This window comes from Crotalus tigris, unplaced genomic scaffold (genome assembly GCF_016545835.1).
Source record: "Crotalus tigris isolate CLP2741 ecotype Arizona unplaced genomic scaffold, ASM1654583v1 scf7180000020608.1315917, whole genome shotgun sequence".
Taxonomy (NCBI): domain Eukaryota; kingdom Metazoa; phylum Chordata; class Lepidosauria; order Squamata; family Viperidae; genus Crotalus; species Crotalus tigris.
The window spans coordinates 1,093,948-1,106,293 of NW_024098104.1; the positions used below are offsets into that span (position 1 = coordinate 1,093,948).

At 46.7% G+C, this 12,346-nt stretch overlaps 2 protein-coding genes across 16 annotated transcripts in view; one reads left to right on the plus strand and one right to left on the minus strand.

Moving 5' to 3' along the window:
- The window catches only part of TEKT5 (tektin 5), a 21,943-nt gene continuing 9,597 nt past the window's right edge, over nucleotides 1-12,346 (minus strand). For 14 of the 15 annotated variants that reach the window (XM_039368039.1, XM_039368046.1, XM_039368043.1 and 11 more), the window contains 6 exons: nucleotides 7,251-7,334; nucleotides 5,997-6,067; nucleotides 5,272-5,415; nucleotides 4,449-4,671; nucleotides 822-976; nucleotides 1-279 (listed from right to left, as the gene is read on the minus strand). In XM_039368039.1, the coding sequence (XP_039223973.1) occupies nucleotides 63-279; nucleotides 822-976; nucleotides 4,449-4,671; nucleotides 5,272-5,415; nucleotides 5,997-6,067; nucleotides 7,251-7,334 (894 nt within the window). In that variant the 3' untranslated portion in view covers nucleotides 1-62. Of the gene's footprint in view, nucleotides 280-821; nucleotides 977-4,448; nucleotides 4,672-5,271; nucleotides 5,416-5,996; nucleotides 6,068-7,250; nucleotides 7,335-9,026; nucleotides 10,065-12,346 lie in introns of those variants that run through there. The other variant, XM_039368035.1, reaches the window with a different exon arrangement.
- The window catches only part of NUBP1 (nucleotide binding protein 1), a 4,158-nt gene continuing 1,927 nt past the window's right edge, over nucleotides 10,116-12,346 (plus strand). Inside the window, exons 1-6 of the mRNA XM_039368050.1 lie at nucleotides 10,116-10,243; nucleotides 10,405-10,509; nucleotides 10,783-10,916; nucleotides 11,246-11,314; nucleotides 11,785-11,817; nucleotides 12,179-12,269. Coding sequence (XP_039223984.1) covers nucleotides 10,201-10,243; nucleotides 10,405-10,509; nucleotides 10,783-10,916; nucleotides 11,246-11,314; nucleotides 11,785-11,817; nucleotides 12,179-12,269 — 475 coding nt within the window. The 5' untranslated portion in view covers nucleotides 10,116-10,200. The remainder of the gene's footprint in view (nucleotides 10,244-10,404; nucleotides 10,510-10,782; nucleotides 10,917-11,245; nucleotides 11,315-11,784; nucleotides 11,818-12,178; nucleotides 12,270-12,346) is intronic.

Here is a 12,346-nt window from a genome sequence, read left to right on the forward strand (position 1 = left end):
TCCCATGATTTTCAACCTTTTATGTCAGATTGATAGGAGCACGAAAGGCGGCTGTTGCAACCTCAGGTGTAGCCGACCAGGCGAGGCGTGCTGGGGAAGGTTTTCCGCATCCCCATGCACTTCTCCTTGTCGATAAACAGGCTGTTGGCCTTCACCATCAGGTCGTGCTCCAATTTCGACTTGTTCAGGATCAGCAGCTGGAGAGTATCCTGGGCTTCACGCAAGCGCAACTTCAGAGTCTGGAGGGTGTCGTCGATTGTGAACACTTCATTCACCAGCCTGAAAGAGAAGGGAAAGGAAGGGGTCACGGCTGCTGGGCCTCCCTGGGAAGCTGCCGGGTCCTGGGACAGCCGCGTGGAAAGCCACCGGCTCTGGGCACAAAGCACACAGAGACCTGCTTGTGTTTTGCTTCTTTCTTAATGCAATGAGTTCTAGGGGCTTAAAAAGATATTCACAAATTAGCCAGGACTAACAGCGATAAAGAGAAGCCTTGAAGCAGAGTTGACTTGGAAGGCTGGTGGATTCCCTCCCCTTCCTGCTCTATTAGAAGTAGCAGAGCCCCCTGCCGGCTGCCTCTGCCTAAGTCCTGCCTCAGCCTCGGACGCCCGGAACCAAAGCCCAGATGCGGAAAGGGACCAGGGGCACCAGCCGGCAGGGCCCAAAGCCGGCCTCAGAAGACGTGAAAACCGCCTGAGCCGGAGAGGCAATCCAGGCAGGGCTCAGGGAGGCCCCCCGCTGGCCTCCTTTAAAGCAGCAGCCTCTGTCAGGGCTGAGGTGGCTACCGCCAAAGGATGCAGAGTTGCAAGCGCTGCAGCACTCACTTGAACTGGGGGACGTCCCGGCACAGCTCCATGTTTGGCCGCCGGGTCCTCGCTTCCAGGCGGGTCTGGGCCACCTTCAACGGACACTCTTTGGCCATGATGGCTCTTTCCAGTAACATGATGGTGTTCTCTGTCTGGAAGATTTCTTGAAGAGTCTGAAAGGGGAAGTAAAGATCCGTGAGAGTTTTGAAAAGAAAAATTCCTGCCAGCTTCCTAATCCTCTCATGCAAAGAATGGAAACGCTGCACGCCAGAATGGGAAAATCCTCTGGGATATTTTCATCTGAAAATTGGAATTATCCCAAATCACAGAATTCCACCCATTTTAGTTTCACCCAACCTTCCTTAAAAGGTGGAGCTGGAAACAGAGTGAGCCCTGGCCAAACCTATTAGTTCCCAGCTGTATGACTGTGGATGCAGCTTCAGATCTTTGACTTTATATTTGACTTCATAATAGCTACTGACTTATTTTCAGCTTGTGATCAATTACAAAATGTCTTTCCTACACATATCCACTTATTCTGCACCCCGTACCTATGCATCTGATTTCTCTTTCATAAATTATGCACTCTGAATGGCTTCTATTATTGGCCGGGGAATTCTGAGAGTCAAAGTCCACGCATCTTACAGTAGCTGAAGTTGACAAAGGCTGCTCTAAGCAACTGCTTTTTTTTTTTTTCAAGTATTAGCTATTCTGTCCAGTTTCGCATTATTTGCTCAACCCTTCCTGCAGTTCATCACACGAGGCTGTTGAAGATTTCTGGGCCCAGGATCTGGCCCATTCTGATGAGGATGACGCTGGCTTTCAGGCCAGCAAAAAATTTTGCACTTCCACATTGTTTCCACAAAAACTACCCGGAAACTATATCCCCAAATGCACACACCCAGGGCTCAAGCTTCATTCAAAGGCAACTTTTCCTCTTTTTTAAAAAAATCATTTATTAATCAGGGAATATATAACTTAAAACCTGGGAAGACAACCCCTGGAGACCCTGAACGTGTGATATTGAACTGCAATTTTTAACTTGCCAGAAGGAGAAAATAATTAAATGCACATGGAGCATTCATTGTGATTAATTGATCAACACTGATTTTAATTAAAATCCATTTAGATTTTGTTCAGGTCCCTTTTTGGTTTTTTTCCCTACGGCCCCAGGCAAAATAGTCAAACCTTCGAGTAAGGCAAGCAGGCCAAAAATATTGTGCTAATTGGTCTGGAAAATTTAGCACTACACTTGCTGTTATGGAGCCGGGCTGATAATAAATCTGGATGAGTACATTTTGATCTCTCTCAGTTAAAGTGAGTAATGTGGCCGAAATATCTGTGCATACGTCCAGCAAAATAAACTTAGTATATAAACAACTTTGTGGCTGAGATTCAAGATTCTTTCACGGATTTGTAGCAGCTGGAATACAGGAAGTGCCTATAAGATGGTCAAGGTCCTCCATGTTTCTATGCTTTGCTTCACCCCCAGCCTGCTTGGACAGCCAGGACCTTTACTGCCAGGGCCTAAACTAAGATGAAGAACTTTTTTTCAAGAATAATGAGATACGTTGCATCTCTATAAATTAATACCGGCCCCAAATTGGCACAAAAGAACATGGTCATCATCCAGAAGGCATCAAAGAATGCAGTCCTGCCCCCTCTTCCAGCACAGCCCCTCCCTGGGGAGGGCTTGAACCAAGTGGTGACACGAATATCTGGTTCTCTTCTTTTGGGTGTTTCACGAGTCATTAAAAAGGATGAGCTTCTAACTTTCCCACAGTCGGATCTAAGAACAATAAGCATACTCAGCAAGGGTGGGCCAGGAGTCCCAACACTTCCTTGCCGAGACACCGAAGAAAAACTAAGCCGTCTGAAGGAGAAATCCAATCTCCTCTAGCGGAGATGCAAAAAAGGCGGGTGTGCCAAGGGAGGGGGCGGGGAAGCATTGGGAGGGCTGCTCCCATACTTAAGCCTCAGCCTAGGAAGAGGACCAAGCACAAAGCCAGATCCAGCCTGGCTTGTTTATTTCTTTACTTCTTCTTGTTCTGCTTCCTTTCCTTCTCTTTTGGGGGGGAAACTTTCCCGCTGAATTTCATGCCAAGAAACAGAATAACTGACAAGCAGTCGACAATTCTCTTCCCCATCAGCATCTGAAATGTGAACTCAGAATCCAAACCAGACATTCAGCCACTTTTAAACCTCAGCAGAAAGTGTTGTGATAGGTATGATTTGAAGTCATATCCTGCTGCTTTCTATTTTAAAAAAACAGAATGAAGGAAAAGTGGGAAGGGAGTGGATGTGTATTTGCAACCTGGTCAGCCTTCCTGCCCAACAGCAATGTGATCTTAACTATACCTAATGACTACATATAAAATTCACAATGCAAAATAATTGACATCATTTAAAAGGGTGTAATCTTATTAGCAGGTGATGTCAACAACTCTGCATCATTGAAGAGCTGTATTTGAAGGATCAGAAATCACTGCACCAAAAAAAAGGTAGATTGGATGTAGATTGATTTCTATAGCTCTTCAAAAGATACCCTCCTGTTCCAGAAAATAAACACAAATTAGCTCACTGGCATTCTTAACTATTCAATTAAGTTCCCTTCTGGCTCCACTATGAGCAAAGGAAGAGGGACACACGTTCCTTTTTTTATAGGATTAAGGGTTGCTTTCATCTCTTTCCTATGTCACACGAAACACCAGAGACTCACTCAATGGAAGACATCACTTAAAACATTTCAGCCTCTCTTTAATGTGACACAGAAGCGATGTAAAAAATGTGTGTTCCTGCTCTGTCTAACTATACTGGTTTAATCTGAATTCAAACAGGCCTAGATTTATTATAGAAGTTATTGGGGGGGAAACTGACAAAGGTTTCACTTAAAGCAATAATTCATCTCCATGCTTGTGACTGTTCTCCTGCCCTGCAAGAGATTGGAACAAGAAACTTATTCATGCCAAGCCTGCCTGCCCACGTTGCCCAGCGCTTTTGTGAGGTTTCCCAACAAGGCCTTCCTCTCTCGCACTGCTGGATTGTCTCTGGTTTGGTGACATCACAATGCAGTGTGGGCAGAGCAGACCGATGGCGCTCTTGTCTTCCCCAGCGAAAAAGCACAGAAGGTCAGCAAACTTCACGAAACAGGGAGTTCCTGACTTGCCTACTCCGACAGCCTCCACATTTGCTCTCAACAACCATTCTGTACAGTGTCCCATCAGACAGTCACTGAAGTAGAGGCTGTGAACTGCTTAGCAAGAGAAATTCTTGTCCCAAATGTGGTCATTAAGATGAGGACTACCTGTCCTAAGGGACATGTTGTTTCAGTTTGCTATTTCCAGCAGCGGAATGTTTAGAGATGAGTCTTGGTACAGGGTCTCCAGCTTGAGCAGGGGGTTGGAGTAGATGACCTCCAAGGTCCCTTCCAACTGTTATTCTGTTATTATCTAGAGCAGGGTCGCCAACCGTGGCAGCTTTACAACTTGTGGACTTCAACTCCCAGAATGCCACAGCCCACCAGTCATAAAGTTGCCAAGGTTGGAGACCCCTGCGGTAGAGACTCCGACAGTTTTTCTGGACATAAACATATGAATGAGATTCTGCCAGCCCAGAGCAAGTCGGATGCTGCCCACATTGCCCTACCTTTGCCAGCTGTGCTTGCAGCTGGTTCTTGGAATCTGCAATTTCTGATATGCGAGAGGTAAAGGCCAAGTTGCTGTCGGTCCACTGTTTCCACATATCATCCGAAGTGACTTCCAGGGTGTGGTTCGCTTCCTCGCAGAGTATGGCCGAGTTGGCTCGGGCATTCTGGGAATACCGGATGTTGTCATCACTAAACTTTGCCCACGTTTCAGGGACTGAGACTCTGCAAGATAAGAACCAGAGTCGCTTTGGATAATGAAAGGAATCTATTCCTTCAAGTTACAGGGGATCTGGTCAAAATTATAGCACGGTGCTAATAACGGGAAAGATCAGTACGGCATATACAATGTTCCATTAAAGGCAGAGCGGTCATTTCTCTTCTTGCTGCATGTGGAATGGTGAAAAACATCTCAGAGGAAAAAACTGAGACAACTAGTGAGTTTGTGCAGCTCCGTGTACACAACGGAGAACAGGACCTCTCATAAGAACCGTGCCTACGGAGATTCTCAGTCACCCGGCCATAGTCCAGTTGCCCTGTGAGAAAGCACCTTTGGGATAACATAAGAACCAATTAAAATTGTTGAGGACCAATCTAAGGTAGGTGTCAAATCGTTTAATATGATTTCACTCTAGGAAAAATGTTTTAAGATTTTTTTCCCCTTATTTTTTTCTGTAAGGCAAAACACTCAATGATATCACTGATCCAGTGGGTCCAATTATCAATGAAACTGCACTGACAAACTTCAAGAGATCGGCTTTTCCTTATACTCGCATTCATTTAGCTGCTACCTAGATGACCATGAGGGAATAGTCCTGTACTTACGTCCCATCGATTTTCTCAATTCCATGGTAGTAGTTGATGCTGTCCGAAGTATTCCTCAAATTATAGCATTTCTCATCAATAAAATGAGCTGAACTTTTATCACCAAGATCCCTCTCCAGCGCATGTTGAGCATCTCTGTTAAGGCTGGGACAAAGATTTATGTGGTTACCTTATTTTCTCTCCCAATATTATTTAAAGGAGTCACAGAACACCCATTAAAAAGGTGCAAAAAAATTCTCTACGTTCCCAAATTGTAAAAAAAAAAAAAAATCATGAATGTTATCCTATACGTTTGTCACTTTTACAAGACTGTAAGTGTGTTTACTGAGTTCCTGATTATAACACATTCCTTTCGGTCAGACAAAAGACAAAGGAGTTCTGCTAGCACTACCTGTTGAATTTCTGCCTACTGTGACATTCAAAGTAAAATATGTGGGTGCGTGATGGTGGTCAAGGAATAAGAGGCCCAACAATCTTTCTCCTTTAGCTGCTGCCCTTTCTTTCACTTCTTGCCTTTACTTCTGCTTTGCCATCTGGGCGCTCTCCAGTTAGACAGTTCTTGCTACTGAGAGCCGCCCAATGAGCTGCCTGTTGTTTGCTAAAGGCCCGCCCCTCCTAAAGACCTTGAACAGCTGCAGCTCTTGCATCATCTCCAGCATCCATCAATCAATCAGACCAACTCATCACCCCCCTTTAAATAGCAGCTTACTTGCTTCAAAGCTTACTTAATCTGCTGGTCGATTCTTTCTGCAAGCTTTCTCATCTTCTCTTGGCACGCCCTGATCAAATCAACCTCCTAGAATAAAAAACACACTGATCGGAGATTCTACAAAAATCGAGGGAAAGACACTTTGCAGAGGATTCTGTCCTTGCGAAGGCCCAGCAAAGGGAAATAAACGATAACAGAGAATTAAAGGCCTTGGTGATATTTTGATGCCTGGTGACATGACGGAGACATCCGTGTAATTTTAGCAGCAGCTCCGGAGAGGTTTGTCCTGGCCTTCCTCCAGGACATATGCAGACATGGGAAGAACATCTGGTTTATTTAAAATGCAAAAAGATCCTTGTGTTACATTTATATCCAACTGCATGCTGGGAATTGTGATTCTCATTCATTTTTATCAGCAGGAATCTTAAATTAACATGGACCTTATCAGATGTTTCAAGGGAGACTCCTGATTGAGATATCTGCACCAAAACACACCAGGAACCTCAAGAGTTATTTGTTGAACTCTGAACTGAGACAAAAGTTTCATCATGCCTTACAGATATTACTGAACATAACAGACACAGAGCTAAATGGAAACATGTATAGAATTGTTGTGAGTTATTATCTTTCAGTAAGTCTCAGTGGCTGGGAATGATGGGAGCTGAAGTTCAACACAGCCTAAATGTGGGAAACTAGCTGCAGGCTAATCCTCGCCCTCTTGAAATAGGTGAATTTTAAACAAGTTGTCAGCCTTATTAAGTAGACCAGACAGGAAATACCACCAAGCTCATTCTACTTTATTCGCAAAGCTACACTAACAGAATTTTGCAAGTCTGAAAGTACAATTCTCCCGCCATCTCCCTCGCAGCCTGAGAAACTAGGCAGGGTCCCTCCTGAGCCTCTCGCCCTGCCCGCTTTCCAGCTGTGGGCTCTGCTGCCTCTTCTCGGACCATTTCCTAGGCAGCCTCTCTTCGCCCCGTCTCCCAAGGTCTTTCCCACCGTCATCCCACTGGACTAATCTTACATTAGTGCAACTTTCTTTATATGAAAAGTTCCTGCACTCAGAAAATGAAAAAAAAAAAAATCCTCTTCCTGGCACGCAACCAGATGTCTTCAAACAAGCTGACAGAATATTTGCTTTTGCTCTGAATGATTTCTGGTCAGCTTATCTTTCCATGAACAAACCCCAAGGACAGGAAGAACAGGAAAACAAAAACTCACCATTTAAATGCTACCTTTTGGCAATTGCTTACAAACCATTTTACAATACCTGTATGAGATTCCTTTCCACGTGATCGTGGACCAAGTCAATTCCCATCCGTTTTTCCCGATTGTACAAACATTCCAAGGCCACCTACGAGCAATCCAGACAAATCGGTGAGTACAGCTAACACTCCCAATTATAAGCTTTTGATGTTGGGAATTTTGTTTTCATTTTTCCAAAGTGATACGCTGATCAGCCTGCCATCCTCAACAGCCCACGTTCTTTTTCTAGCCTAATACCGGTAGCTACAAGAAGCTAAAATGAAATTGTGCTGGATGCAAAGGGGACCAGCATGGACTGCTACTGTAGGATCTGGGCAGCAAATTTGGAGTTCGGGAATGGGGGGGGGATAACTAGAGGGGTTTTTTAAATCTCTTTGCTGTCCTCTAGTGGTTGTCTGGATTTTGGCAACAAAAATCTGGTAGCTCTAGCATAGCGGTTCTCAACCTGTGGGTCGCGACCCCATTTGGGGTCGAACGACCATTTCACGGGGGTCGCCAAACAACGCGATCCGCCATTTTTTTTCCTCAGCTGGCGCAGGGGGCGGTGCCGCGCATGCGTGCCGCGCAGGGGATGGTGCCGCGCATGCGCGCCGCCTCCTTATGACCGGGGTCACCGGTATAAAAAGATTGAGAACCACTGCTCTAGCATGTCCCCCCCCCACTTCAACGGATGAGCAAAGATAACCAAGGGGACAGAGGGGGATGGGTGAAGAGGATGAGAAGCTCCTGCCTCAAGCCAGCTTTGGCTATGGCTGCTTTGGGGTCAACAATGTTACGTCCTGATTTGAAGAGAAAAGCTAATATGCCACCTAATGGCCAGTTTTAATCTCACAGCAAAGTTGACATGAGCAGCGCACTTAATGTCTCTAAGGGCTGCATAACACTTCAAAAAAATCCCTTTCATTCTCTGAATCCTAGTGCTTTTTTACACTATATTCACTTAAGAAAGTGGAATTCTCGCCATTTTCTTCTACAACTGATATTTTGTGAGAAGGCACCGACAATATCATTAACATTACAGAAATAATTCTTGGGCACACGGACAAAGCTTCCAAAAGGCTCCATAGGAGCACTTTTACCTACTTACATTCAGAAACATAAACTGATATAAAATTATACAGCCTGGATTCTGATTAGATAGAATTCTTTATTGGCCAAGTGTGACTGGACACACAAGGAGTCTGTCTCCGGTGCTTGGATTGGAGAGGGAAGCCAGAGCTTCTTTGACTCCCAATGACGTTTTCCAAATGGGCACAACCCCGCTTAGCTTTTAGGTCAAGGTCAGGCTGGTGCTGCCACCAGCAGAGAAGACCTCACTGCTTCCAGAGCTTCGGCACAGATTCCTCCTCCTTTCTGAGCTCGAAAGAAATTGCTGTTCTGGCCTTTAATACAAAGAGAAGAATTGCCATTTCTGAAGCAATCTGCCTAAGCATTTTTAATTTCTTCTGAGATACTTCATGGAAGCAAATGCCAGAGAGACTTTTTCTAGGGCAGAATCTATAATTTGGAAGAGTGTTTTTCTCTGTATCTCCACTGCAGACCGCCTTTGGCAGAGAGCACAGGTCGTTTTATCTTGCTTGTCACTTTGTGAGGCTATTGATGACCTAGTTTAAGGATAGCTTAATAATAAAAAGTATGTTGCTATCCATCCAAGGGCTTGCCTGCCATTCAAATGATGCTGCAGTGTTACAGCAAAGGAGAATGTTATAGAACTTAGTTCTCCAGCACCCCACATTAATAGCAACCTGACAGCACTGGGGGTGCCCCATGCCCCACTTGCCTGTAAAGGCCCCTGGGCTTCATCAGCCGCACACTCCAGCCGCCGCTTGGCCGTGTCCAGTGCACGGGTATCATGAAGCAGCCGCTCAAGTTCATAGGTCAGCTCGGACCGCCAGAAATCGATATCGGCCAGCCTCTGTCCGAGGTTCTTCCCAGAATCCTCCTGCTGCTGCCAAGTCAGCTGGTCCTTGTCTTGCATGAGCCGCGCACTGTCCGCGTTCAGCCGCCCGGCCCAGTGCCGGTAGGCCTCCGACCCTTTGATCTGCACGGCGTTGGCTTTGTACCAGTCGTGGGGACTGTAGCGGGCATAGAGAGACGACCTCACCGAGGGCAGGATGGTCGGGGGACGCAATGGGGCACTGAGGCGACCGGCCCCCTCATCGCTGGGTCGGAAAGCAGAGACCTTGTAGAAGAGGCTGGGCCTCCATGAGTTCAGGTAGCGATAGCCTGGCAGATAGTAAGCCTGGTAGCTGTCATGGCTGAGGCTGGTGGGGGTCACCTCCGGCAGCAGGCAGCTCTTCTTCGGTCCGCAGTAGCTGGCCGTCTGGGTGGTGCCCAGGAATTCCATCAAATGCCGAGGGTAGTCACCAACCTCCCTCGCAGCCCAAAGCCCAAAGGCAATTCAGCTGCCCTGGTGGGGGGGGTGCCTCTGCCCCTGCAGCCCAGCCCTGGCACTGTGACTTGGCGCTGGTGTCACAAAAGGGCCCCAAAGGCCCTGCCCTGCCTGCTTAAAATGCCTCCCTGCTTGCCCTGAGCCAGGCTTTCTCAGGCTGGGCAACCTGAGGATGGGTGGACTTTAACCCCCAGAATTCCCCAGCTGGCATGCCGGCTGAGGAATTTGTGGGAGATGAAGTCCATTCATCTGGAGGGGGGGGTCAGGCCTCAGCCGCCACCTTCCCTGTCCCCGAGTGACCCCAAGCCAAAGAGCTGGGGGCGCTGAGGGGGCGCACTCTCCCCAGCTGTGGGGCCGACCAAGGCCGGAAAAGAGGGGGCGGCTTCCCTCCCCCCCGTGGCTAAGCCCCGTCCCGCAGCCTCCCTCCGGTCCCCAACCGGAACTGCATCGCCCGCTCCCTTTTTCCGGGGGAGGGATTCTTTCGGTGCGCCGCGGCGGAGCCGTTTTGGCGTCCCTCCTTCGGCCGGAAGTGCCGCGCTACTACTTCCGCAGTGGCGCCGCGATGGCCGAGGGGAGCGGGTTTTCCGTCGACGTCCGGCCTCACGGTGAGCGGGCGGGGGTGAGGGTCGCCGGGCCGAACTCTTCCCCGCGCCCACCCTGGCCTGGCCGACGCGGGGGCTGACCTACTAAAAAGAGGGCCCCCCCCCGGCCTGTGGCTCCTCGTCTTCCTCCGGTGTGAATATTCCCCTTTTTCGTATCTCTCCAGACTGTCCGGGCACCGGCAGCAATGAAGCAGGCAAGGCTGATGCTTGCCAAGGATGCCCCAACCAGGGCTTGTGTTCCTTGGGGCAGCTTGCTGGCCCCGACCCAGGTATGTGTGCGTTATGCCGTGGAGCCTGGAGAAATGGTCTTGAGAGGACGCCTCTAATGGCAGTTTATGGGGTTCTCAGAATGCTTTTTTGCATTTCCCTTCCACTGTAAGTGGGGGGGGGATTTAATGGCAGGCTGGGGGCTAGGCCTGTTGTCGGGCCACTCAGTCATGAGAGGAAGGCCATGTTCCATATCCTACCCGACTCCCTCCATCTTCAGATACAAATATCTTTTATTTATTAAAGCTTTTTCTGTTGTTTTCCCCTCCATGAAGCCATTGAGGAAATTAAGGAAAAAATGAAAACTGTCAAGCACAAGCTGCTGGTGCTCTCTGGGAAAGGAGGTGTGGGTAAGAGCACATTCACTGCTCTTTTGGCCCATGGATTCGCAGAGGATGACACTACACAGGTGAGGGTCTTCTGTATAACACTTCATGTCACAGGTTGTTGAAACGGTGGCCTGACAATGGAGATGAGGAAGAGCAAGCAATTTCTCATGATGGCTTCCTGAGGAAGACTGCACATAAATAATGTTGCTTGATTGTGAATAGGAGTGATAATGGAAAGCTGTTTTTAATCTGATTTTCTGAGTTCTTAAATAAAGCAATAATTGTTTTATTATGTCCCTTCCTGGAGTCATCCCTATGATCAGTGAAAAGGTTGCAATAATCCCATACATATTTTTGTGGTATCTTTGAAAGTAAAATTGCAAATCCTGACGATCTCTTCCCACTCCAGGTTGCTGTGCTGGACATTGACATTTGTGGACCATCCATTCCAAAAATCATGGGCCTTGAGGGAGAACAGGTGTGGCTTTGTATGTCAGAAACGGTTCTTTGTGTTGCTCTCTGATTCAGAATGTCAGTGCTTCTGCCCCGCAGCCCTTTTTAAAATGCAGCTTTCTAGATAAAAGTAACCTGGACACTCTTTTTATTTTTGGTTTAGTGGTTCTGCAAAGTGGGCACTGGTCTTTTGGAATCTAATAATAAGCTGTACTTAAAAGATCTATCCCAAAACAGAAAATTCTGTTGTAGCAAACTTGCATGTTTCTAAAATAGGGTGCCCAGCTCCTCTCCCTGATTGGGGTGATGCTTGTTGATTGTCAATCTCTTACCAATATCTAGCCTTGTAGTATTTATGTACTGATTTTTTTCTAATTACATGGATATTATCACCATAGATCACCTGTCACTTTGAATTACAAACTTAGAGCAATAGCAAATTATTGTGATACTGGGTGTTATATGCATATTAACATTTTGAAATCTTCTTTTCAGGTTCATCAAAGCGGATCAGGCTGGTCTCCAGTGGTGAGTTGCTGCTGCTGTTTCTTAATAAACTATATGAGAACTCTGGTCTTTTCTGCTGATTGCTACTTCCAGTCACAAGAAATTAGGAACTACATTTCAATAATAATAAAAAAGCAAGCATTACATGGCCTCCCCCATATTCCCCTATTTTGGTGCTGAAGCCCCCTATATTACGTAATTTACTGACTGTGTACAGATTTATTTAGTTTCTGAAGAAGTTTGGCCTAGATACAGATTTACTTGATCTCTGTGTGAACTCTATGAGTGATAAGGCTATAGCTGTTTCATACACATAAATAATAATATATTTGTAGTTTTTTTTGTTTTGTCAGTTGTGTATGTGCTTCTTTTTGTCTTCTAGTATGTTGAAGAAAACCTGGGTGTGATGTCAGTGGGGTTTCTGCTGAGCAGCCCTGATGATGCCGTTATTTGGAGAGGACCAAAAAAAAACGGTTTGTGTCTCTTGGTCTCTGCAGAGGATGTGAGCTGCTGATTTACATCTGGATGGCAGTTGCTTCTCTACTTCTGG